The sequence below is a fragment of the Manis javanica genome, chromosome 1, assembly GCF_040802235.1.
Source record: "Manis javanica isolate MJ-LG chromosome 1, MJ_LKY, whole genome shotgun sequence".
NCBI lineage: Eukaryota > Metazoa > Chordata > Mammalia > Pholidota > Manidae > Manis > Manis javanica.
Window position 1 is genome coordinate 213,487,135 of NC_133156.1, and position 27,675 is coordinate 213,514,809.

The following is a 27,675-nucleotide window of genomic DNA, read 5'->3' on the forward strand; positions in this document are numbered from 1 at the left end:
GTATTTTTCTTCCTTCCAGCCCCACTACTAAAAGCTTGGTCTTCTTTTGTGTTGGGGGACATGTTTTTCATAACTTAGTTTAAAAAACATTTTTTTTAAGTTACTGCGTTTGAACTTTGAGATGCAGATTCTTGGTTAGGCTAGGTTTATGCATTGACTCTCTGTGTCTGGCCTCCAGCTTTGCTATTTGCCTTGGCAAAATGTCTTCTGGGTGGTTCTCAAACAGTGTAGCTGTGAATGTTAAATCTGAATGTCAAGTATGTTAAACTGTATATCCGCAGGAATTCCTACCTTGATTGATACCTTATTCTCTCACTCTTCTCTAAGTATGCATGTGTATGAATACATACATACATTTTTTTTTTTACTGAGGTGCAGTGTGCAATTTTACATTGCTGATTTAATATATTTATATATTGCATATATGTATATGTGTTCTAAACAACTTTCTTTCCAGTGCTTTGTGCAAACATTAGGAACCTTTGTAAAGATCTGAGAGAGATGATATTCTATGGGAACTGACTGGTTTGGGGGTCAAAGGAAACCTTCATGATGACTCCAGAAAACTATTGATGTATGATTAGCTAGGTGCTGCCAACAGCTAATAATGTAGATGTAATTAATTTTGTGCCTTAAATGCGAATTTGGGCAGTGGAGTTTCTTGCCTGGGACTGTATTTGTAATCAGACATTTAGGTATGGAGGGATGCTTTGTGAAGAAATATAGTGCTATCTCCTGTGGATTTCAGACATAATAGGACATAAAAAAAAACACCTCATCTTTTTTTAAAAGGAGGTTAGATAAATAAGTAAAAATAATGACATGGAAGTTTTACTGATCAGGAAGATTTCAGGAAACTTGTTAGTTTGCTAAAATATGAAGCTATCTAAAGAGATAATATCAGATTAAAATACAATTTTTGAGTTGAACATTAGTTCTGTACTTGACTCCATAGTTAAGTAAGCGTCCCACTGTATTTTGTGTTTATTTTTATATTCACCACTTTCCAGTAATTGTGTTTTGGCCCTAGTTGCATACAAGATATGCTACTGGCTCATATGTTTAATTCAGCATGCATGTTGCATGTGCTGGACTGTGAGCTCTATTTTATTTGTTTAGTCACTACTTTAGTCCTGATGTTAATAACTGTGCCTGGCACAAAGTACATGCTCAGTTAATATTGAATATTTGACATTTACGACTCAGATGCTCATTTGTTAGGAGACCCTGCTGTCTTGTCTTAGCTTTTTTTTTTTTTTATATGCGTGTTTTCTGGTCTTGAACCCTAACTATTGGAAGGGCTGTATATAAACTATACCATGACTAGGAACTTGGTTTTTGTTTTTCTTATGTTCTCCTTTACAGCAATTTGGACATTGGTGGATAGTAGGTGTTCCCCAAAGATGTGATTGAACTGAATGAAAAGTTTTTTATTTTATTTTCTTATCAGGAAACTGCTAAAAATATAGTCATAAAGAAGGAATCTGGAATAGAATCAAAAAAGCTTCTTTCAGCTTGAGGACCTATATAAGAGTTCATACTTGTGTGGAGTAAAGAGCTCGGGTTCTGGGACAACTCTGTTCCTTGCTCTTCAGCGGCCTATTTGCTGTATTTTCGGCTTTCTAACTATGTCACAGATGGTGTAGGTCAGTGGTTATCTAAGTGTTGTCCCAGAATAGCAGGTTAGTATCACCTGGGCACTTGCTAGAAATGCACATTCTCAGGTGGAAAGTGAGGATGGGGCTGGCTCCAGCAGTCTGCGCTTTAACAAGTCCTCTAGCTGACTCTCGTGCTGAAGTTTGAAGGCTCCAAGTGGTGATAGTGTCTTTAGGAGAGAAGAATAGCTAGAGGCAATGATTGTATGCCAGAGAAAACCAGCTAGAAGCCTAGATTTAAGAATAATGTAGTCCAAGGCTTTTCAGAGGAAATAGGTGTAGTTTACAGAAAGTATTAAGATGTAAAAGATAATTGAAACTTCATTTTGTGCAATTCCTTTGCTTAAATAAGCCACATTATTCACTTTTGTTTTGCAAGTATTTCTCTTATTTGTGAGTTTGTGCTCAAATTGAAAATGAGAACCTTATTCAGGTTTTTTAATACTTAAGATTTTTATAAAATTGAGTGCTCTTTCCCTCTCATAGCGGACCTAAAAAACAACCAAAGAGTATCCAACCCAAACTAGTATTCTGTATAGTTTTGTTTTTGAATATACTTATCAGTGATTTCAGTTTTGAATTTTAACCCTTAAGAATTTTTGAGAACGAGATAGCTTAAATGTTTTCAATAAGTTAAATAGTACATTTAAAATAATTTAATTTTTATTAGATATCCTGTGTATGCAGATTAATGTTCCTAGATATAGCAGATACACTCCTTATATATGTTTTCTAGTTTGACAAATTAGAATTGAAAATAATTCAAAAGTAAATTTCCCATGTGCCATGTCAACTGGAATCATAAAATATCCAATTATTGTTACTTTTATCTTTTTTATTTCTAATGGTTAGGAAATGGAAGTCCTATGTTTAGATATATAAAATGTAAAAAACATATAAGGCATCATGAAAGGTTTAACATTAATTTTCCTCAAAGATAATTCCAAATTTTTCTTTTCAACAATATGTGTGTGCCATTACCATTAGGTTTACTTGCACAGATAAATGTAAGTATGGTGACTTCTAATTTAAAAAAATACTACATTTGTAACTTTTGAGAGCTGTTTTCATACTCTAATTGGTAAGATTGATTTTTAGTTTTTCCAGTTTTTTAAGATTTCAATTGCATGCCTTAATCTCATTTTGTTTCCAGAACCCTGGAAAGTTCAGGAGTTCACTCTGTGAGAATGCTGAGGTAGAGGCAAGATTTCTAAAAAAAAAAAAAAAAGTGTTCAAATTGTAGCTTAATGGTACATGGAGAAGTATACCTGTAAGGTAAAAAAGTAAATAGTTGAATTCATCACTGTTCCATATTACTGAACAATATTGGAAGCCAGAAATGTATTTGCTCTCTTGACTAGAGATCTGTTTCTCTCATTTCAGAAGGGTTTCTGTTGTAGTGATGTGCAAGGAGAACTTTCAAGGAGCCTTTTGGGCCCTGCATTTTGAGTCTCCTTGTTGCTAAATAACCCGACTCCTCTGGATGTGTGCCTTGAATTTTCCAAGTGGTGATTAGATTAATTCATGGTCTTAGATGATCATCTTGGTTATTTGTGAGAATGCTGTCCCCTTTAAGGAGACAAACTACTTCATCTCTGATGCTTCTTTTTGCTTCTTCATAAATCTAACGTATCTGGATTGAAACATCCAGGACAGAGTCTATAAACTGATGGCTTGTGAAGCTAGATCTGGTGAATGAGTTTTGTTTGGTTTGCTTGTAATAGTCTTAAAATTTCTCAATGAATAGACTTTAAATGTGTACATTTAAAGATAGGTTTAACTTCTATTCCTCTCTCTTCCAGTCACCCAGTTGCTTTCTTTGGAGACATTAACACTTAACTATATACTTTCAGAGATGAATCATTCCAGAGATACTCCCTACAGTAAGAAGCACCATGGTGTACTTTTTTTTTTTTTTTTTGAGAAAACCAGATGCTTGCAAACCACATACCGTTTTGTGTCTTGTTTTTTTCTCCCATTTATTCTATCTTAGTTATCATTCTGTATCAATATATTTAGAGCTGTTTCCTTCATAACAACTACATAGTATTGCTTTGTATCTTAGGTATTCCAGTTTCCTTCTATTTTCTTTCTTCCTTCTCTGTCTTTCTTTCCCCAGCCACCCCTTTCTTCCTTCCCCCCTTCCTTTCAGTCTTTCCTTCTCTTATGTTCCTGCTCTCCCCCCTGCCTTTTCAATTAAGTAATCCAATTCAGACAACAGTACTGTGCTAGATACTAGGAGGATCTTTACCTGGGACTTAATCTTTATTTTGAAAGAGTAAAGATTTATACTAGCTATGTTTTAGACACAGGTTGTTTTACAGAAGGAATTAGGTTCCTTCTGTGTAAGAACATGTGTTTTAAGACCTTTTGTTTCTAACCTTTTGCTTGAAATTTTCCAGAGGGAATTTTTTTTTTAGTTCAGCATTTTGAATTAGATTTGGCATATTTCTATTTATTTATTTATTTATTTATTAACTTTTTTATTGAAATATAGTTTATACACAATATTATATTTGTTTCAGGTATAAAACATAGTGATCTTCCTCTGTTTTTATAGGTCTTAGTTCATGACCTGATTTTCTTCCAGTGGTATTTATAATTTATTTAACAGTTCCCTGTAAATGGACATTTGGATTATACATACATTCTTGTCTGTATTTTTTCAGTATATTATTAAACGCATGTGCAAATATATTTGAAGGATAACAATCTAGAAGTAGAATTGCTGGGTAAAGAGTACAGGTGACCCTTGACCAACACAGGTTTGAACTGCTTGGGTCCACTTAACATGTGGAATTTTTTCAGTAAACCTTGGAAAATTTTTTGGAGGTTTGTGACAATTTGAAAGAACATTTTCTTTTTCTTAAGTTTACCTTATTGTAAGAATACAGTATGTAATACGTATAACATATGGATTATGTGTTAATTGACTATGTTACTGGTAAGGCTTCAGGTCAATAGTAGGCTATTAGTTAAATTTTTGGAGAGTCAAAAGTTGTACCAACTGAGCAGGTGGTAGGCATCCCTAATCCCCCACATTGCTCAAGGGTCAACTGTATATGCATGTACAAAGTTGATAGATATTGCCAAATTATCCATTATAGTAGTGAAGCTGATTTACACCACCACAACCAACATACAGATGCCTTTTTTCCAATATTGTATTATTAAACTATTGAACTTTATTAGTCTTAATGGAAAAGGGGAAATCTGATTACAGTTTTAATTGGCATTTATCTCATGTGTGATTGAACATCTTTTTAATATGTTTGAGCCATTTGTATTTTTTTCTATCAACATGTCCTTTTTATGTTTTCCTACTGAGTTTCTAATTTTTTTCTTACTGATTTGTACGTATTTTTATGTATTAAAAGCACACTTGTGATTTTTGATGTGACTGCTTTTTCTGTTTTGTTTTGGCATTTGTCAAAAAAGAATTGTCTTATTTCTTATGATAGCTTTTCATCAACTTCATTGTCATACATGTATAAATATTTTATTTTTTAAGGTGAAATTTATTCATCTTTTATGGCTTTGGGTTTCATCTTATTCTCAGAAAGGCATTCCTACCCTTGAGATTATTAAAACAAAAACAAACCCTACCTTTTCTTCGGATACTTCGGGATTCTTTTAAAAAATTTTGGCATTTGTTTTCATGTGATAAATATTTTCCATATGGCTGCCCATCAACATTTAATGAATAATTCACATTTTCCCCAATGATATTTAATGTCACTTTTAGCTTACACTAAATTCCTGTATGAATTTGGGTTTGTTTTTGGATCGCCTGTATCATAGTTGTCTGTTCATGCATCAATACCACTTTTTAAGTGACAATAGAATTATGTTTTCAAATATTTTAAGGCTTTTAAATAATTTGTTTATTCTTACTTATTTTTCTATATGTACTTTAGAATCATGTATGATTTTTAAAAACGTTGGTATTTTAATTGGGCTTGCACAATTTTTAAAGATAAGAGAGAAAGAAAATCATTATAATGCAGAATTGTTTTTGACAACATAACTGGTTTCTTATTAGTTCAAGTAATTTTTTGTGTCCCAAAATAGCATTTAAAATGTAATATTCTTTGCGTAGTCTTTTTTTTTCCTTGAAAGACTTATTCTAATAATCTTATTTTTTGTATAATCATAAGTGGGATTATTTTCTATCATATCTAACAAGTTGTTTTTACAGTAGTTCATGGGTTTCAATTTACTATTTTTATATGCAGCTACTTTACTAAAATTTCTCTATTTTTTGTAATAGTTCATAGTTTATTTGCTTGGATTTTTCAGGTATTCACTTAAGTCATTTGTAAATAATTTTATTTCCTCTTTTCAGTTTTTAACTTCTTTCTTTCTTGTTTAATGACATTGGCCACCACCTTCAGAACAGTGTTAAATATTTGCAGTGAAAAATGGAAATCCTTATTTTGTTCCTGATGGTCAGTACTAGGGTTTTTCCATTATGCATAATGCTGGCTTTGACTTGAACTTTTTGTATGTTTATCATATTACGGAAGTTGCCATAGTTTTTTTATTTCCCAAAATTAAAAAAAACACTTTTAATCTCATACTGACAGAAAAGTTGCAAGAGCGTATAAAATTTTTTCTGGAACTGTTTGAGGGCAAGTTGCCAGCCAATCTGATGACCCATTGCCTCCCACTAAATACTGTAATGTTTGTTTCCTATAAACAAGTACTATCCTGTGTTTTTATCCTATGTGGTTACATATAACCACCAAAAAAAAGGAAATTAACAGTGATATATTACTACCTACTACCATCTAATTCTTAGACCCCCATTTATGTTTCATCAGTTACCTCAGTAATATCCTTTTGCAGCCAAATCCAGTCCAGAATCATGCATTGCATTTGGTTTTTGTGTCTTTTTTAGTCTCCTTCAATCTGAAACAGTCTTTCCTCGACTTACGACTTGACATTTTTGAAGATTATAAGAAAGTTAATGTAAAATGTCCCTCAGTTTTAATTTGCCTGATGTTTCCTTATGATTGACTTCAGGTTATGCATCTTTGGCAGAAATATCACAAAGGTATTTTATAATCACCAAGGAATGTTACAGATATTCCTATTATTCCTTTTTTGTTTGCCTTTTCCAGGCAACTCCATCTTCTCTGTAATCTTTCTCTTAAACAATTATGGGTCTTTTATTTTTATTAAATATTTAACCACTCTAGTATATAAGTTGATATTAGGATAAAGAAGCAAGGATACTGGGAACAGAAGGAGTAGTTGGTTGGTGGATAGGGGAGTAAGTTACAGTAAAAGACTTTCGAGTGTTGCGATGTTTCAGAATCATTCAGGGCCAGTGATGGTAGCAGAAATACAAAACTAGCCAAAGAAATGGAGAAATAAATTAATAATTGATTTTGTTATTACTTTCATTATATGATTTTACTGATTATATTGTTTTATTAAAGAGTATATAGAATTCTGTGCCAACACCTTGTTTGGCCAAACAGGTTGGGCTGTCATATCCTTTTGGCAAGACATTCATTTCTGTCAGCTTCAAATGCATGTGTTATTATTCATTTTATATAAAATAATGATCTCATTGCAGAATATATCATTTCAATAGCTTTCATGACCATTAAGTATGAATATTGTAGATATTTGATACCTTTTCCTTTGACAATTGAATTGTTTTTAGACTATTTTTTATTTCAATGATAAAAACAGGGCTTTCAGTTGCAGTGTAATTTTAGAATGAGAAAAACATAACATTATCTACATCTTGAAAGTTCTAACAAGCTTAGTGAGTTGGATTTTATGTTCATTATGGTACTGAAAAAAGAGAACTGGGTGTCAGACTAAGTAGAAGTAAGTTTAATGGCACATTCACTAAACCTTAGCTGGACAATCCACAGCTTCTTAGGGATGTGGTAAGGTCTTCATTAAATATAAGTTCTTGTTTGCTTAGATGGAAGCCCTGTGAAAATACAAATAGTATTATTATCTAATAGAAATGGGAGGGTAAAGCATGTGGGAATAGTGAAATTGATAGCTGTCCTTGAGGGCCCTTAAATAGACCCCCTGCCCTATTCATAGTGATTTTGTGAGTTACTTTAGTTAGTATTTGTAACATAGTGTCAGTTCTTTAAATGAAAGACACTAAGTTCCACAAATATCTTTTAATTATTCTAGAGAGCTGCTCTCTCCTAGACAGATGTTTTATGAAAACAAGAGTTAAAACAGCTTGTTTCATGTTAAAATGTTAAAATGTTTATTCTTCGTAATTTTTGGTGAGGCCAGGAACCTACCATTGCCATTATCTTTGATTTTTCTGTTTCCAACTTTCACTTTCTTTTTTTCCTGCATATTATATCTAAAGAGGGTGGGTTTATAAGGTGGGGATTGAGAAAAGACAGTTTTTTATTGTTTGTAGGGGAGGTCCAGGATAAAACCTCTCAGGACAAGGAATCCATCATAGGATTTAAATATTTGGTGAATCTCTGAGAACTCTTACTTTGCAATGGTATTATAAGAACTCATGATTGTACTTTTCTCCCTTCCCCAAGAAAAGCTGCCTCAATGCCTTAAAACAAATATTTGAGCACTTTGCTTGTGTCCACATTTTTATATATTGTTTTAGATTATAGACTCTTAGAGGATATGGACTACATGTTGTAACATCCCTAGTCTGAAGTAAAATGCATATATAGATGTCCTTAAAAAAAACATTTTTTTCCCCTTGCAATCAATGCCTTGCTATATACTTACATACTTTGTGACAGATATGTAAAGGAACAATTTTTACATCAAATTGTTCTATCTTCCAAAGGTTCTTTCTTTTAACTGAGTTTTTAAAAAAATTATTTGGTCTAAACTGAGTTTTGTCTTCCTTTTCCCTACTCAGGCCCAGATTGCTTTCCTTCAGGGGGAAAGGAAAGGTCAAGAAAATTTGAAGAAGGACCTTGTGAGAAGGATCAAAATGCTGGAGTATGCTCTCAAACAGGAAAGGTAATTCAGTACAGTGGAAGATAGTGTTCTCTTAAATATTGAAATAATTTTTCTGGCATTCCTAAAACAAATCCAAATTTAATGCATTACAATTTTGAATTCAGGAAATAGTATTTGTAATAAACATTTACAAATGGCTATAGTATGCTAATTTAATTTTATTATAAATTTTTAATAACAACCAATAAACTGATTTATATGATTTAAAAAATTTCGGCAACATTTTTTTCCCTCTCTCCTGTTTCAAGAAAATTACATACTTGCTGCATTATCAGTATCCATTTCTTTATGGAATTAAAATTGTTTTTTTAATTGTAAAGGAAATTTTTATAATGCTTATTCCCTTTTCTTGTCATCTAATATTATTCAATTTGATGTATTTTCTTTGTAATAAAACTGCTCTGGCAGACTACATAAATAATTTTTTATGGACTTCTTTGGTTTGTTCCTTTTCTATCAGCTGTTCCTGTCTTTGCAGAGGTTAATCTTACCTTTCTATTTCTTTAGTGTCTAAGAGACGTAAGTAACTAGGACATTAGATCATAGTTGAGAGTCTTGGAAGTTTTCATATGAATTAAGTTTATTTGCTTTAACAGATGGTCTTTGGGTTTTTTGGCCAGCAATGTGAGACAGTTCTTTGTTTTACATAATTGAACTTGATAAGTGAAATTGAAATTCTAGTTTGCTTCATTTTTGGTCACATGCTTTTCATTTTTTAAAAAAAATTGTTGAGTGGATTGTTTGCAAGATAACCATAAAATAACATTTGGCAGATATTTATGAATATCAGGAATTTAGGTAAAATTTTATTCCAACTTGTATTTACCTTCATGTGGCACAAAAGATTGAAAACAGGTTGACCTCTTAGTGAAAAATCGGTTGGTGCTTTTCATTCCTTGAGAGGTTCATTGAAATCTGTATTAGGGAAATGGGGGAAAAAACACTCTTTAAAGTATGTAATTTGGGAATATTTGAGATATTAAACAATCTAAATCATAGGTGTAAAAAGAGAGAGTAATAACATTGGTAATGGCAACTATTAATTAACTGTTATGTCCCAGCCCCTGAGGCTTAACAACTAATAACTTAGGTAGTAGAGAGTTGCAGAGTTATAGTAGAGCTGTGATTTAGTTCTCTCAGGTCTTTCTGATTCTGAAGCCTGTATTCTTTACCAGTAATACTAAAGTAACCAAGGGTAGTGTGTGTGTGTGTGTGTGTGTTCCTTCTTATTAAACATGTTTAGTAATATATCCATCCAACTTAAGTACTGTGCTTTAGCTGAGTATAAACATAGGTCACAGTTCTTGCCCTTAAGGGCTTAGAGTAGTGGGAAACAGACTTGTAAATCACAAAGTACAGTGCAGTATGATAGGTGCTATGGGAGAAGTCTGTCCAGGGTACAGTGGGACATAAAGAAGGGAGTGGTTGTTTGAATCTGGAAGGTAGAAGTAGAAAGGAGAGCATAATTAGAGGAGGTGAGACTTGAACAGCATCATAAAAAAAAATAAGGTATTTGCTAGATAGACATGGCTCAGGAAGTGGAGAGGATGTGTTTTAACATGGAACATTGCAGTTTGGTGTGTTCAGAAATTCGTGATCACTTTGTGTGAAGGTTAGGTTGTTAGTTGTGATTTGACAAGCAATAATTGTAGAGGTGGGTAAGAGCCAGATCATGGAGAGCCTAAGGAGTTCAAATTTTATTTTACATATAATGTAATATGGAGCATTGAAAGTTTTTAAAAAGCTTTTCATTCTAAAATAATCTCAAACTAATAGAAGTTGCAAGAACTATGTACCCTTTATACAAATTCCTCAATTGACATTTTGCTATATTTACTTTTGCCATGCTTACTCTCTGTACACATACTGTTTTTTCCCTCAATCATTTGCTACTTAGTTGCAAACATTATATATTCTTTTCCCATTAAATACCTCAGTGTATATTCTAAGAGCAGAGCATTCCCTTATATAATTATAGCTCATTATCAAATTAAGGTAATTTAATATTGATATAGTTCTGTTATCTAATAAGGCTTATATTCATATTTCCCAACTGTCATGTTTACAGCATGTTTTTTTTCCCACCAAATGCCCCAGTAATGATCTTTATAGTGTTTTTTTTCCTGGTCCAGGATCTAGTCTAGGAAATTTCATTGCATTTAGTTGTCATGCAGTTGAAAGTTTTAAGCACGGAATAGTGTGAAATAGATTTTAGAAAGATCACCTTGATCTCATTATGGAAGATAGACTGGAAAAATCTGTTAGTAGAGGCAGGAAGATTGTAATAGTCTAGGATGAGAAATGGTAACATAAGTAGCTACTGGAAGGAGGAGGCACCAACTGAAACATTTTAAATAGAATCTAAAAAATTTGCAAATGATTGGGTGTAGGGGATGAGGAAGAAAGATAACTCAGGAGTGATTGCTAGGTTTCTGGCTTGAGTGAAATTTTTGGAAGTTATTGAAGGAGATGAAGATAACTAAGGGTTGAAAAGTCAATATGGTGGGCATAGGGGGTGGGACTCATGACTAGAGATATATACTTGGGGAATCATCAATATTGTGGTTAAAATTGAAAGGCGTAGTTGAAACAAGCAGAACAAATATTGTGGGAAGAGAAGAGAGAACTAGCAGGAGCCACAGGAAATGGAAATGTTTGAGGAAAAGGCAGAGGAAGAAGAGCCAACAAAAGAATGGTTAGAGAAGAAACGAGACAGCAGTATATTGGCATCAAGCTAAAGAAGGTGGGAATTGGACAATTGCAGATGCCAACTGAACTCCCAGTAAGTTGTACACTGAAAATAGTCACTTGGGTTTGCCTGTTAGGAGCTTGTTAGTATCTTGCCAGAATAGTTTAGAGGTAGCAGCAATATAAGCCAGATCACTTGGCCTGAGGAGTGAGAAAGATAGATAAAGTAGAGGCAGATACAGTCACTTATTTTTCCAAGTAGTTCGACTTTGAAGAACAGAAGTGATAAAGAGCTGGTTGGGTGTAGAGAAGTTTTTTTGTTTTTTTGTTTTTTGTTTTTAACTAATAGGATTCTCATGGAAGAGTCCCTGAAGTTCATGGAATAATTTGAGATTATTCCTGATGTAATGGCACTATTTAATAAATAAGGAATAAAAAAGTATTTTTTCTTTGTGGTTTAGAGCTCTTACACATTTCAGAACTTGGAAATTATTTTTCTAATGCTTTAATGCAAGGAATTTAAAATATTTTTGAAGCTCTAGAACATTTCAGTTCTTTTGATTCTGAAATTATTTTTCTAATGCCTTAAACCAGGAATGTTTTAAAAGATTTTTTTTTTTTTTTTTTTTTTTTTAGGAGAGCAAGGTACAGGCTTTTATTTAGAAATAAAGTGAGAGAATAGAGCTCCTGGCTCACCCCAGGAGGGGACAAGAGAGCCCATAGTGGTGTGTTGTCTAGGGGGTTTTAGGCAATTGAGGATTTTTTCGAGAACATGAAAAAAACTTAGGGGTGTGAACTTGCATCACCTGCCCTGTACTCAAGGTGGGCTGGGTGATAGTCTGATTGATAGGGCGGACAGTGGAGTCACAGTTATGCTGATACCCTTGCACAACACTCAAACATTCCAGGCCAAGTTGCTTCTGGTCTTTTGACCTTTAACTGATCTCACTGAAGATGTCTGTATTCTTAGGTATCTTTCCCTAGAGAATCAGTGTGACCTTTACTTTGCATAATGCTTAGCACAGAGTTTCAGTAGGGACTTCTTTGCCCATTGTTATATTGCTCTGACTGTAAATGTTCCTCCCTGCTTTTCCCAGAGGCCCTCACCCTACTCTGACTACACCCACCGTCCCTGTCTCATTCTCCCCTCTACAGATGGAGACCCCTAGCTGCTGCTAGGGAAAGGGGGCGATGATTGCTCTGGCTTCTTCATGCTGAGAAGGGGCGCAGTAAAGGGTGCAGTTAGGTCTCCATCAGTGGTCATTTGAGAGGGCTTCGGAAGACAGGCACTTCTATTCCTGGTTCCATTTCTATTACTATTTGCAGTTTTGTGGCTTCTAGGCAAGAGAACAAATTGTATTATTAGGTTTAGTAGCAACATCTGGAGTTGGATTTTCCATTTTGGATCAATTTGACCAGATTAAGAATGCATGGCTGAATATGAGGATAGAAATAGTAAAACTTTAATTTAAGTGATGGGAGAAAACTAAAATATCTAGAGAATCATAGCCAGATATTTTGAAGAAACTAGAATTCTGGATCTAGTTTATGTCCCAAAATGACTAGTATTAGGATTTATTATAGGTAAGGCTGCATTATTGAAAAAATACTTTTCTCTAAAATCACCCTCATTTTTATTAGAAGTAACCAGATTAAGAAAATAATTAACACTTGGGTTTATTATTTGCATAAGTGCAGCAAGACGAGCAATTGATTATATAGGCTCTTTTAAATGTGCTTTGCTGGAACTTTTTGTAAGGAATTTCAGATTGGACTTTTAAAGGCCTCTTGAGGCCAGAAAGCCAAGCCAGACTTGCCATCAGGTTGTGCCTGCAGTACCTGTAGATTTGGGCAAATTCCTCTCTTCTTGAGGTTCTCAAGACCTTTCTGAGGTTCCTGCCCCTGCCAGGAAGTGACCTTCCTTACTCACCTGGTAAGGCTGCTGGGAACCCTCTAAGCAAGGTACCAGGCCAGTTCTTCTAAGGGGTTTTGTTGTCTTTATAAAGTCAACCGTAGTTCCTTAAAGCTGTCTGTTCATATCTGAGTTTATGCACGTGTTTCTCAGGTATGACATTACAGTTAAAGCCTTGGTAATATAACCATTGTTTTTAATTGGTCTTCTTACAAGGAAAGCAGATTCTTATTGAACTTGTGCAAATAAACATACCGCCATGAAATATAAAAATTGTCACTGAGAGTTTTTAAATTCTGGAGGGATCAGGTAGAAAGAAATGTTTCAATTCTGCTTACAAAGTTATTGTCATTTACTAAACTGTTGTCAGCTTAAGAAAAAGCTTAAAACACTTTATTAGCAACATTTGAAACAAAAAACCACAAAATCATTTTCCTTAGTTTACTTAATCCTATGTAACCAATACTTGTTCTGTTCTTTACTAGTTTAGGAGTAATAAAACAGTGACTATAAATGACAGAAGACTTACAAATGACAATGGCTAAAGATCTGATGAGAGCTTACTGTAAGACAGTTGACCTAAGGAAATTTGGATATTTCTGTACCACAAAACATTCAGTAACAAAGTTTAGCATCATTCCCTTTGACAGTGCTTTCCAGGTAATTAAGCAGGTAATTATATATATATATATATATATCAGATAAAAAGCCAAATTAGCCAAATACTTTCCTCAATGAGAAAAAATTCTTCTGACATGTTCCAGGGGCCCTCTGGAAAATATCAGAGTTAACTAGAGGTAAAACCATCTTTTTGCATTTTTTTTTTTTTTTTTGGCACTTGCTTAAGTAGGATTATAGGTCGCCATGAAGCAATACTTATCTATTTAACCAGAATGACAACGAAATACCCCAAAGGCAAATAAAGAAGGTTACACATTTGTTAGCAAAGTTTAGCTTTTAGTCCTTTTAATATTAAGATCTCTATTTCTTAAATACTCAGACAACACATTGAGACTTTAAGCATGAGAAACTGCTTTGATAAAACAATTAGAGAACCCTTTGCAATCTTTCAATATTAAGAACAGACTAACAGTTAAGAAAACTTTGTCTTTTTAACTGAACACAAAAATTCTAATTTTGCTGTGTACTTGATATTGAGACTCATTTGCTTTAATTTTATATAGCATGAACATATTAAATTCTTCCACAAACTTTCTACAACTTTTCTTTTTACATTCAGAGTTTTCCCTCTAAATAAACAGCTGTACTTTAGAACAAAGTTACTTTCTTTAGCAAAAGACACATTCTTTAGCATGCAGAAATGTTTTCCTTATTACTTTAAGTGGTTTTAATTAGAACTTAAAACCATTAGGTATCTTAATTTTTAATGAACACTGAGAAGTAAGCTATTGTAAACTGTTACACTAGCATTCTTTAGATTGACAAATTTATGAACACATTTTATACTTTCTGGAACTGTGTGCTTTGCAGCACAATCTCACTAAGCACAAAATATGTCTAAACTTAGCAAAACTTTAAGATTTTAGGTTACTACAAAAATTCTCAGGCTGTATGTAGGTATACACACAGGTAACACAATTATTAAGATATTCACTTGCTACACTTTGTTTACTCATTCTTAACTATGCTAGACTACTTACAAAACCTTTACTGAATATTAGACCAAGTCAAGCCTCTAAGCATTTTATTCTTGATTTAGCAGATAACATCAACTTAAATGACTGTAGGTAAACTTAGGCAGCTGATATTCATAATGACACGTCCATTTCAATACAACTTAAATTACCATTAATGCTTAATATCTTTTATTAGAATTTTCTGGAAGTTTTAGCATGTCCAATTTTCACAAGTGCTTGTCTTTAAATCAATTTTATTAATACCATCCGGAGGTAGAAATATATTTCTCATTTATATACGTAGACACACAAACATACAAATTGAGATGTAAGGACTACAGTTAGCAATACTTTTCATAAAAGAACATATACAGACAGATAAACTGATACAAAGATTTGAGTTACTAATATCCAATTTCCTTTCCTTTTAGCTTATTTGACTAAAAGTATCTTAGTTTTCAAGAACACACTCTACGGGCGAGCAGTTTACATAACTGGGTTAAGGTTTAGATGGCCCCAGACTAACAGGGCCGATGAAGGCTCTGAACTGATAGGGACTGTGTGTGTGTCCAGGGGGATGGAAATGAAATGCAAGTACAATTCTAGCACCAGTCATTTAAAGCCAGGCTGTATTTCAGAAGATACATATCTTATGTTTCAGGGAGTCTAGCTTAAAAACCTCCCAATTTTTTAAGATAATGAACCTAGTAAGTAGAATAGATTTTCACCCAAAAAATTTAGAAAACTAGTCTCATATTCTAGTAGTCCATGGGACTTTTGACTATTTCCCTTCCTTGCATTAAAATAAATTTAGCTGCATAACCTTATTATATTGTATACTTCTCTCAGGGATCAAGCCTCTCCATTAGAGAGTTTCTATTGAGGCCAGGCTTGTGTGCAAAAGATAAGACACTTCTTTTTCAGGGTCTGGGATCAAAATCACTCCCAGTTCTTTAGAATGCAAGCCAGAGGCATGTATGGCTTTAGACTTGAAGAGGATGCCTCCATCTGAAAGAGAGAGAGAGAGGGAAAGACGGGTGTCCAGCACCTGATAAGCCTCTCTCTCTGCGAGGGCATCCCCTCACCTTGGAGCCTAGGTGACAGTGGTTAGTCACCCCCTCTGCCGGCCTACTGGAATTAACCACTCCTTACCAGCGTGGCCTGTACCTTGCCTTGATTTCCCTCTTGCCTTCCCACTAAGCAAGAGTTGCTTCAGAGCCCTGGATCTAGTGGGAACCCCACCAGTATGCTCTTACTTTATGCCTCTGGGACTCCTGATCCAGACCCTAGTTTCTCTGCACTGGCTTTAGCATAGTCCACTCGGGCTGCAGATAAGGAAATGCCATAGCCCCAGGAAGACTGCCTGCAAGGAAGAGAGATCAATAGAATAGAGCCATGGCTAGAATTTAAATGGGGCCATGTACATGTACATTTATGGAGGGGGGTGTCTGTACTCAAACACCAGTTTCTGCCACTGCCTGGGATTTAGCCAGTCACCTACTATAACAAATCTGATCTGTGAAACAAGAGGTCAGGGGTCATCTGCGACTCTTGCATAGGCAGCAGCCTAGCCGGATGTTCACTCAGTGCCATCGGATCAATCGGCTGGAGCCAAGATCCTAGGACCACTGTCTACTAGTCCGGTCTGCCCTAGGAGTCCGCAGATGAGTATAGGAAAGTAGGAAATCGGCTCAGCCATTCCCCAACATTCCCGTCTGTCCATAGGTGGGGGATCAAGGAGCGGCAGACACCGGGAAACCTTTCACCCGAGACTAAAGACTGGTAGCCGACACTAGTCATCTTTTAGGTGGCTAATGGGTGCCCAGACACATTTTTATGAGATAAAAAGTACAGCATTTAGTCAGGAATAAGAGCAAAGCGTGGATCTCCTACCTTGCGGTGGTGAGCATCGGGTTCCATGAAATTGAAGTTAGAAGATACTTAGGAATGGCCCCTGCCTCACTGAGAGGCCAGGGCGGCCTGAAGAAGCAGGCTGGAAGTTAGAGACAGAGAGAGAGAGGTGCTCCTCACGGATACCCAGTGGGCTGTTGGGGCCTGATTCCAGACACGTGGACCTTGAGAAGCCGCTGAAGTGTAGCTTCAGCCTAGACTCTTGCAGTTGCCACGGCTTTCCTCAGTCCCTTGCATCCAAGGAGAGCCTCTGAAAGGGAATCCTGCCCTCTACTCAGGAGACTTTTCCGGCTCCCAAGGGAGATGGGCGATCCACTGAGGGAGATGCAGGGGAACCTGTCGCTTGAGACTTTGAGATCAGCAGCCAGGCTAGTCCCATTTAAGTGGCTGACAAGAGCCCGATGTTCTGTGCCATAGATGGCTTCCTTCTATAAGGACAGAGAAAGAAAAGGCAGGCTTGGATGCTGATACTCACCTCCGAAGTTATCCCGGACGAGCCCCCAAAGATGATGCCGGGGTTCTTGTTCACAAAGCCAAAGAATGAGCTTCACAAACACTCAAGTTAGGAGAGCAAGGTACAGGCTTTTATTTAGAAATAAAGTGAGAGAATAGAGCTCCTGGCTCACGCTAGGAGGGGACAAGAGAGCCCCAAAAGATTTTTTTTAATTGAGAAAAATTTGAAACATAAACATGGAGACTGATATTTACACATCCAAGCCTCAACAGTTAATGTTTTTGAAAATCTCGCTTCATCATAATCTATTTTAGAGCAAATTCCAGACATCTTTGTCATTTAAGCTGTAAATAACAAAGTAAGGATCATCGTTTCGAGTTGCTGTGTTACAGATTTTCTAAGTAGTTCCACTTAAGAAGATCCAAAATTAAGTGAAAATGAATCACCTAGCAATGAATTTATCAAAGCATTCTTTTTTTTTTTGCTCTTTGTTTATTTATTTATTTTTTAAGAACATATGTTTACTAGACTCTCCCCTTCACCAAGTCCCCCCCACAAATCCCATTATCGTCACTGTCATTCAGTGTAGTAATATACTGTAGAATCACTACTTGTCTTCTCCGTGTTGTAGAGCCCTCCCTATGCCTCCCCTACGTTATACATGCTAATTGTAAGGCCCTTTTCTTTTCCCCCTGCCCTTATCCCTCCTTTCCCACCCATCCTCCCCAGTCCCTTTCCCTTTGGTAACTGTTAGTCCATTCTTGGTTTCTGTCAATCTGCTGCTATTTTGTTCCTTCAGTTTTCCTTTGTTCTTATACTCCACATATGAGTGAAATCATTTGGTACTTGTCTTTCTCTGCCTGGCTCATTTCACTGAGCATAATACCCTCTAGCTCCATCCATGTTGTTGCAAATGGTAGGATTTGTTTTTTTCTTATGGCTGAATAATATTCCATTGTGTATATGTACCACATCTTCTTTATCCATTCATCTAATGATCGACACTTAGGTTGCTTCCATTTCTTGGCTATTGTAAATAGTGCTGTGATAAACATAGGGGTGCATCTGTCTTTTTCAAACTGAAGTGCTGCATTCTTAGGGTAAATTTCTAGAAGTGGAATTCCTGGATATCAAAGCATTCTTTAAATTACAAAATGAGCAAACTTACATATAATTTTTCAAGAATACACAGTGTATAATCTAAAGTTTATTCATGATCTTCCAAATTTGAGGAACTGATGAACCTCAAATACTGTATAAATAAAACTCTGAAACATTCCATTTCCCCCCATTTCCTGCTTTTATCTGCATTGTTATAGAACCCTACAGTCCTCCTTGTCTCTAATATTTCTGTATTCTAATTCACCTTCCATATCCGTAAGATTCATTTTCTGAAACACAGATGTTATATATCATAGCTGAAAAATATCTAGCTGATTTCAAAGTTCTTTTTAGTAAAATCTTACAACCTGCTACCATTGTAGCCCTCTACATACACACACACACACACCACTCACACTCTGTTAGTTGTTTTTTTGACCAATTGTCTATTTTCTTTCCACTTTTCCGGTGTTTCTACTGACAGAAATACCCTCTTCATAAGTCCATTTGTCTGATTGAAAAACTACTGGTTTTCTGAAGTTTAGCTAAAATCTCATGTTACCTTTTTGGTAGCTCTTCTTGACACTGCCTTTGACAAAATTGGAGAATCCCTTATCTGAAGTTCTATAACATTTGATAATAGCTCTTCTCACAGTATACTGTAGTTACTTATTCACATTTCTGTCTCAGGGGTCTCTTTGCCTTCACCCTAATCGACTACAAGCTGCAGGTTATTCCTAGCAGTCAGTACAGTGCCTGGCATGCCGTAAGAATTCAGTAATAGTTCATTGGATTTAATCACATTATTTTTAGCATCAGCATTTAAAATGTAATTGGGACACTGTGTTATATTCCTAGCATGTTACATATAATAATAGACTTTGAAACAAAGCTGTACAGGGACTTCTTTAATATATCATAATTATGAGGCAATTTTTATGCTATTTTATCAGTAAAGGCCAATTGGGAGGCCTAGTAGCTAGTATCAAATGTTAGAGTTCTTAGACATGAGATCTGCTATTTATCTTGTAGTTATATTTAGACAGAAAAAGATAAGGGAACATGAATATTGGTAGGTAACAGTAATATGAAGTGTTTAAACAATGGGAAACAATGTGAGTGAGAAGGTGTTTTAGCATAGTGGCTTTAGAAGGAATGTTACTAAGCTGAGGGTTCTGTGGGTAAATTATTTTTCAGTAGATTTAACAATTCAGTAGGGAGACCCTGACTTTAGGATACACACCTTGTGGTAAACACAATAGTTCTTTACTTATTTTGTCTTTGTCTAATTTTTTATGGATTGTTAGTTCATAGTGTGTTACTATTTTTGTTAGATATATAGAATATTTTCTGTTCCTCCTTTTATAAACTCTGCTGCAGTTTTTCCTAAGACCACTAGAATGTGCTATAGTACAGTATTTTGTGTTTGAAAATGTTTTTTTTTGTATATATAGGTATAAACAAAAAAATATGTATTAACTCCATATAATTTTATTGCTACTTTTATTCTGTCCTCAGACCAATTACTTTGATTGCTATTTTGACTTCTAGGAGGTATTGTTACTTTGTCTTATGGTAGATGAAGTATGTTTTTGAAAAGTGTGAAGATTGACTATTAATTACATTAAGAACCTTGTTTACTTTCTGGTAACTGTAAGTCAAACGGATGGCTATAACAACATTATTATGAATCACTGAAATAATCAAATGACAAATTGCAGTAATCAACATTATTACAAATACACTGAAATAGACTAGGAAGCATTTAGTCTGGTGATGAAATCTTTGTGATTAAGAAAAGCATTGGGAATAAAGAAAAAGATGTTCTAGATAATTTGGAATAATAAAATAGAAATATATACATATGGTTAATTAATTAAATAACCCAAAATAGTCCACCCTTCTGCATCAGTTCACTGATTTCCCTTCCCAAAGGAAATCTTACTGGTACCTTAAGTATTGTGTTTCCTTCCAGAAATATTCTATGCATATGAAATATATATTTGACACATACATCAAACACATATGGAGGCATATATATGTAACACACTTAAATAAAATATATATGTAGTATTTTTATCTTAGTTTTTAAATTTAAGTTTAGAGATCAATCCATATTAGCATACAAATATTGTTTTCTTTTTAATAGATATATATTATTACAAAACAATTCATGCATTTGCAAAACGTATAAAGACTTAATTTGAAAAATACTCATATACCCACCACCTACCTTAAGAAATAGAACGTCAGCTGTCTATAATTTGCGTGTTTTCTTAAGATTCCCCTTTATATGAAACTCTGATTTTGCTGTTATAACTGCAAAATAATCATTGCAAAATAATGTGAATTCTAGTACATTACACATTTGAGCAAATAATACTCATTTCCCTTATGCTTTTCTTGAAATATAAAGACTTTATAGTAAATGCTCAATTAGTTTTTATAAAAAAAAAATAACTTTCAAATTTGTCTATGTTACCCTTTTATTCTTTATTACTTTATTACTTTGGTTCTTAAAACTTATTGTTGCTATTATCTCAGGCTTATTACATTGAATGCTTACTGTAAGTGGCCTCAATATTTTAGGGAAGCAAATAAGTCAAAATATACAAATAACCAAGTAAGTATGGCCATTTCTGGTTTTTTTTTTTTTTTTTTTACCTTATCTGGATTATTTTTCTGGTCTCAGATGTTTAAATCTGAGATGGCGAAATCTGGTTAACTAGAAATAATATTCAGTTAGCTTCAAAAGAAGATATACAAGAATTCCTGGGTACAATTCTTCCTGAAAAGGCAAAGGATATCTTGACTGTTAAGAATGTGTTAAAAAAAATATAAAATGTATAAAAAAATTATACATTCTTACTGAAATATCTTATTCAACACTGATAATTTGGGCTGGTTTCCCCTCTCGCCTGTGGATTGTTCAATATATTGCATACTTGGCAAGTCATAGTTGCCTGATAAGGTACAGTGTGTTATAGATGACTTTTCTTTTTAAAAAACTCAGTTTTGAGAAAGGTCAGTCAATTTTACAAGTTTATTTCACAATCCAGATTTTATCTGCTGCTTTTGATAGTACAATTGTATTCTAGCAATCAAGAAAATTTAATACTACAGAAACTAGGATGTTATAAGGGCTCATTTGTGATTACAGAAAGATTTATGGTTCCTAGTTTATTCCTTTGTTTGTTATAATGGCATCTGATGGTATAACAACAACAAAATAATGACAGGTGCTTTTGTATTATGACTTTGACACCATACAAAGGCTGTAAGACTTGAAAAGTTAGCCAGAAGTATGCATACTGATGACTACTCCTATTACATATCTTGAAGTTCATTTAAATATGTTTTAAGATGGTTTGTATTTTCTCACTTTTTTTTTTTTTTTTGTTAGAGCCAAATACCACAAGTTGAAATATGGGACAGAATTGAATCAGGGAGATATGAAGCCTCCAAGCTATGATTCTGGTAAGCTAATTTTAAAGGAAGTTTAAGTGATTAAAAAGAAGCTAATATCTAGTATTTTATAGCAACAATATTTATAACTGCAAGTTCATTTCTTATTATTTGCATAGTATTTTTTCTGACCTACTTTTGGCACTAATCATTCAGTGTCTTTTAGATCATTTTTCATTATCTTCCTTCCTTTTTCAGTTTCCCTTTCTTTTAGTTCCCTATTTTCTGCTTATTTCTACACCTACTGGAAGGAACAGAATTTATGGGGTAACTTATACCAACATAACTGTGTCTTATGGGGTTTCCCCAGTATTAATGGGACCTTGAGATGGTAGTACAAAGTATATCATACCCTTGAAATCCAAGAAAAAGAGTAGGAACTGTAGAGATTTCTTCTTCAAGTACAGGGGAATTCCTAATCGCTTAAACCTAGTCCCTCAGTTTCAGGTACAAAATTATTTTGGTTTTCTCACCCACAGGAGATTCTTTACCCATACCATTTTTTAACAACAGAAACATTTATTATCTTTTTGTGTTATTCTTTTTCCTTCTCTTAATATCCTTTTTGCCCCACCAAACAATACAAAAATAGTACTTGTAAATAATCAACTACTAAGAAGTATAGATAGATATAAGTGACTTATTGCTAGGTGTAAGGGAAAAGTAAGAAAAGTTGTTCAAAAAGTTTTCACTATGTTTCAGAGAAGTGTATTTTGTCATAATTTCAGATTTAATTCCTGGTCAAATATCTGGAGATATCAGTTATTGTTTATATCATTTACTGAAATATTTGCCTTGTACTCGGGGCCTTATGTATATTAACTTTAAATCTTAAAAATAGTTACTCAATAAAGATATGAGAAATTTTAACTCAGAAAGGTGGAGAAACTTGCCCAAGGTCACACAGCTGTCTGTCTTCCTCCAAAATTCATATTCTTCCCATTTTACCACACTGCTTCTATATTTATGTGTGAAAGATTCTTAAAAATAAGTTCTCAGTGTGTTGCCAATTTTATAGTTTAATTCGTTGTATCATTGTTATTAACATTTCCACATAACAGCTGAATATAGAATCCTTTGAGATGAGAGCAATATCAATTAATCATTGGTATTTTCTTTCATTTTTTAATTGCTCTTTTATTTTGGTCTCTCTTCTTTTAACTTGAGATGCATCTAAATTAAAAAAAAATTTCTCTTTTAAAATCTGGACTTTAATCAAGACTGTCCCAAAAGTGTGTTTTCTTATTCAAAGGATTCATTTTAATCAGTGTTTCCACATAAAAAGTTTGTTTCCTAATTTTTAGATATCAATTTCGGAGTATAAAGGACTAGTTACAATATACACAAAATGTTTATAAGTAAGCATCCAAACAAATGGGCTTTGAAATCATATACATATGTTTGACTCTGCCCTGACAATTTAAATACCTTTTTAAAGTAAGTGATATTACTTAATCTCTCTGAGGTTGCTCCATTCTTCAGCTGTACACTGGGAAAAATTCTGGAAATAATTCCTAACTCCCAGGTTTACTTTCTTAGTATACAATGCCTAGTTACTATGTAGTTTTTTTTATATCTGTCCATCTTTCAAACTATTCATCTTACAGATATTAAATAGATAGTGCTTGTCAGACCCAGCACCAAATTCAATGAATAAGATGATAATTTTCTATTGGATTTTTATTGGGAATATAAGAATAAAATGATTACAATACATTCACATATATAATGGGGAGAAGTAATAGGTGTTGTGAGCACAGTAGTAGGGAAACCAAATTTAATTGTTAATTAAGTGTTATTTGGTCAAGGAAGGCTTCCTGCAAGCAGTGTGTTTAAAGTTGACATCTGAAGGACAAGTAAGAATTAGGGAAAGTGGACTGTTTGTTGAATAAGAGGTGGGAGAAAGTATTACTGCTGAAGTTTCTGAGGGAAGAATATGGCACATTTGAGAAATGAAATCACTGGCTGGGAGTGGGCAGGAGGTTAGAGTTATTAGCAAGGCGGACAGCTGATAAAATATGTTACACGGGTCTTGTATGTTAAGTAGTTCACACTGTAACCCAAGAATTATGAGAAGGCATTGAAGCATCTTAATTAGGGCCCTTGTGATCAGATTTATTCTTAGATCACACAGAGCAATCTGGAAGAAGGATTAGAAAAGAGCAGAATTGGAGATGGAGAGATTGGCTAGAGGACTATTATAGCCTCTGGGTCAATGATGAAGGCTACCTTAATAAGGGTGCTAAGAATGGAGTTGAAGTGGGTGTGTTCAGGAAATATTTTGGAAGTAAAATCTGCAGGAATTAGTTCTTGTTTGGATGTAAGAGGTGAACAAAAAGGACACTCAAAGATGACCACCATACCTCCAGCATAAAGAACTAGACCAGAAGTAGGTTTAGAAGGTGGTGGGTTTGCTTTTCAACTTATTTATTAGGTAGTCAATTGAAGATGGCTAGTAGAGAGTTGGGTGTAGAGACTGGAGAGGTATTAGTGTGTAATACTGATGGCACTCAAGGCCATTGGAGTGGAAGAGCTCACCCAGGGACCTTATGCAGAGTGAGACGAAGACCTAAAATGTAGTCATAAGGAACAGCAGTATTTAAGAACCTGGTAGATAGGAACAAAACAGCAGCGGAATTACAGAACCCAAAAATGGACTAATAGGTACCAAAGGGAAAGGGACCGGGGAGGATGGGTGGGCAGGGAGGGATAAGGTGGGGGAAGAAGAAAGGGGGTACTAAGATTAGCATGCATAGAGGGGGAGGAGAAAGGGGAGGGCTGTACAACACAGAGAGGACAAGTAGTGATTCTACAACATTTTGCTATGCTGATAGACAGTGACTGTGAACTGGTTTATAGGGGGGACCTGGTATAGGGGAGAGCCTAGTAAACATAATATTCTTCATGTAAGTGTAGATTAAAGATAACAAAAAAAAACCTGGTAGAATAGAAACCTGAAAAGGAAATTGATAAGGATGATCTTATGGTAGGAGGAAGACCAGTGGAAACCAAGAGCAGTAAGGACCCTTCAGCACTACTGATTAGTGCCTAGAGGGCCGAAGAGTGTCTCTAGGACAGCTGTGACACACAGCTCTCTGAGAACTGTATTAAGGGCAGTTGTAGGGGAGAGATGAAGGCAGAAACAAAGTCATAAGAGGAAAATGAAGATGAGGTGTGGCCAACTTTTAGGAAGCTTAGGTTGTGATGGTGAAGGAGAGGATTAGAGGTTAACAGCTGAAAGGACATGGGGTTAAGGAAGTTTGTGTGTGTGTGTATGTGTGTGTACGATAGAAGAGGTGCAAATAAAAGGGAGAGAATAGAGATACTCAAAATAGGAAGGTATCTGAATAAGTGATAGGGATTGGATTCTGAAGGTAGGTGGGGAAAGAATGTCAGGAAGAGCATGTCTTTTATTGTTACCAAGAGAATGTAGGAAGCTAGGTGATGGGTTTGTAGGTTTGGGTTTCAGTTTAGTGGTGGGTAGTTAATATGATAACTTTATGTATGAGACAGAATTATCTGCTAAGTATGTCAGAGGGCTAAGAAAAGTAGAGGTTTACATAATATTGAACAGGAGGACAAACTAAGAACTAAGTAGGATTGAGAAAAGCTAAGGGTTTAGTTGAGGTGAGTGATCATGAGATTATATAGAAGCACTGGTCTGCACACTTGGCACTGGGTAAAAGAATGAAAATAGTAGTTGAATTCACTGAATTCATGAAGAGACATGGGGGCAAAAAAATTGACATTGGCCAAAGAATGGTTGAAGTGATAGACTGAAATAAAACTAGAGAGAGAAGGAAGTGAAGACAATAGGAACCTAATGGGTAAAAAAAAACAGAAGTAGGGGGATAGGCTTATGATCTAGAGCAGTTGAGCAAGATTTTTCTTTTAGAGCCAGGTAGTAATATTTGGGCTTTGCAGACCATATGTTCTCTGTTGCAGACACTCAACTCTGCCATTATAACATGAAAGCAGCCACAATACAAAATGAGCATGGAATGCCAGATTTGACCAGCATACTGTAATTTGCGGGTCCCTGGTGTAAGGCTGTAGCTAAATTTGGGAATGTTGAGCCTGAAGGATATGCTCAGAGAAAAAGTTTGCATCTGTGACTGTTTTTCATAATGATAAAATCAGTCTGAGGTATGGCAGCTAGAGAGGGTAGTAGTGTCTTAAGTGGGTGACCCACATGAATACTGAATTCACTCAGGTTGATGTAAAAGTTTGGTTGCAGAGGAAGCATGCTAGCCTGGGTAGGAGCATTATCAGTGGATTTGTAGATGACAGTGATAAGGACAGTGACTAGGAGAGGGCAGAAAGTGATATATCCAAATAGGGTAAACCTTAAAGAAGCAGGGATTTTTCTGTTCTTTGTTCTTTTGTCTATTTACTGTTTAAAACTGATAATTGAGACATTTTCTGAAACATTTCCCACAAAAAATTAGTATGCTCTCTGACTTTTTTTTGGTTTTGTTTTGTTCCACCCTCAGACCTTCACAATTCTACTTTAGGAGAATATCGCTCCAGGTTATGTTAAAGTCTATTTATCTTCCATATTTCAGTTTCTCCTATTTAATATTAGAAGATAGATACTTATATATTTACATTTAACATGACAGATTCTGCCTTTTAACTGAGATGTTTAGACCATTTACATTTAATATTGACTATTGATATAGTTAGGGTTAAAGCTACCGCCTTTGCTATTTGTTTTCTATTCTGTCTGGTTTTTGCTTCATTTTCCTCTGTTCCATATTTCTTTTGGATTAATCTAGTATTTTTTATGATTTCATTTTCTCTCTTGCTGACTTATTAGTTGGAACCCTTCGTTATTTTAGCGGTTATTTTGGATATATATAATACATGTTTTTAACTTACTGCAGTCTATCTTTAAATGATAATATACCACGTCATGTGTAGTATCAGAACCTTATGTCTCTTCTGTCTTTGTGCAGTTGTTTTCATATGTTTTGCTTCTGTGTATGTTATAAACCATACATCACTACATTATTATTTTTTGTTTCAACAGTCAATTCTCTTTTAAAGAGATTTAAATAATATAAAAACTATATTTTAATTGCTCGTCATAATGTGGGTCCATATTTTTGAGTATCATTTTCCATCTGCCTTAAGGACTTCCTTTAATATGGGCTGCTGATAATAAATTGTTCAGCTTTTGTGTGTCTGAAAAGTCTTCATTTTGCTTACTTGCATTGTTTCTGGTGATAACTTCTGTCATCCTTGTCTTTTGTTCCTTTGTATAGAATGTGACCTTTTTCTCTGGCTACTTACAAGGTTTTTTCTTTATCACTGGTTTTAAGCAATTTTATTATGATATGCTCTGGTGTATCCAGCCCCCTGTGCAGTGTTTCTTTTATTTGGGGTTTGTTGAATTTCTTAGGTCTGTGGGTTTATACTATAATGAAGTTTTGAACTTTTCAACTATTCTTAAGCTACTGTTTTTGTTCCCCCTCCCACTGCTGTGATCTGGAAACTACCCAGGCAGTGAGCCGGAACAGTCGCAGGGCTCACCTATTTGCTTCCTTCTCTCAGGGACTGCTGTCCCTTGCTGCCTGATGTCTGGTGTTGCAACCATTGTTTCACCTATTTTGTTTTATGGTTGTTTCAAGCAGAGGGTCAATTGGGTCCCTGTTACTCAAAACTGACTGGAAGTGCAAGTCAAATACTGTTATTATTACCAGGAAGTTCAACTCCTTTCCACTTTAAAACCCTCACTTTTGTATAATACCCTTTTTTGTACTTGATAAGGTAAGAGTGAATCTAATAGTTGATAACTACTTACTAAGCATTGAGAGAACTGTGAATTTTTCCTGGATAAGGAAGTGTAGGAAAAATCAAGTCCAC

At 34.8% G+C, this 27,675-nt stretch overlaps 1 protein-coding gene across 2 annotated transcripts in view; it reads left to right on the plus strand.

Annotated features, from left to right (window-relative positions):
* STRN (striatin) overlaps positions 1–27,675 on the plus strand; it is a 110,325-nt gene that overhangs the window by 28,077 nt on the left and 54,573 nt on the right. For both annotated transcript variants that reach the window (XM_073214353.1, XM_017670165.3), the window contains exons 2-3: positions 8,536–8,639; positions 21,746–21,819. In XM_073214353.1, coding sequence (XP_073070454.1) covers positions 8,536–8,639; positions 21,746–21,819 — 178 coding nt within the window. The remainder of the gene's footprint in view (positions 1–8,535; positions 8,640–21,745; positions 21,820–27,675) is intronic.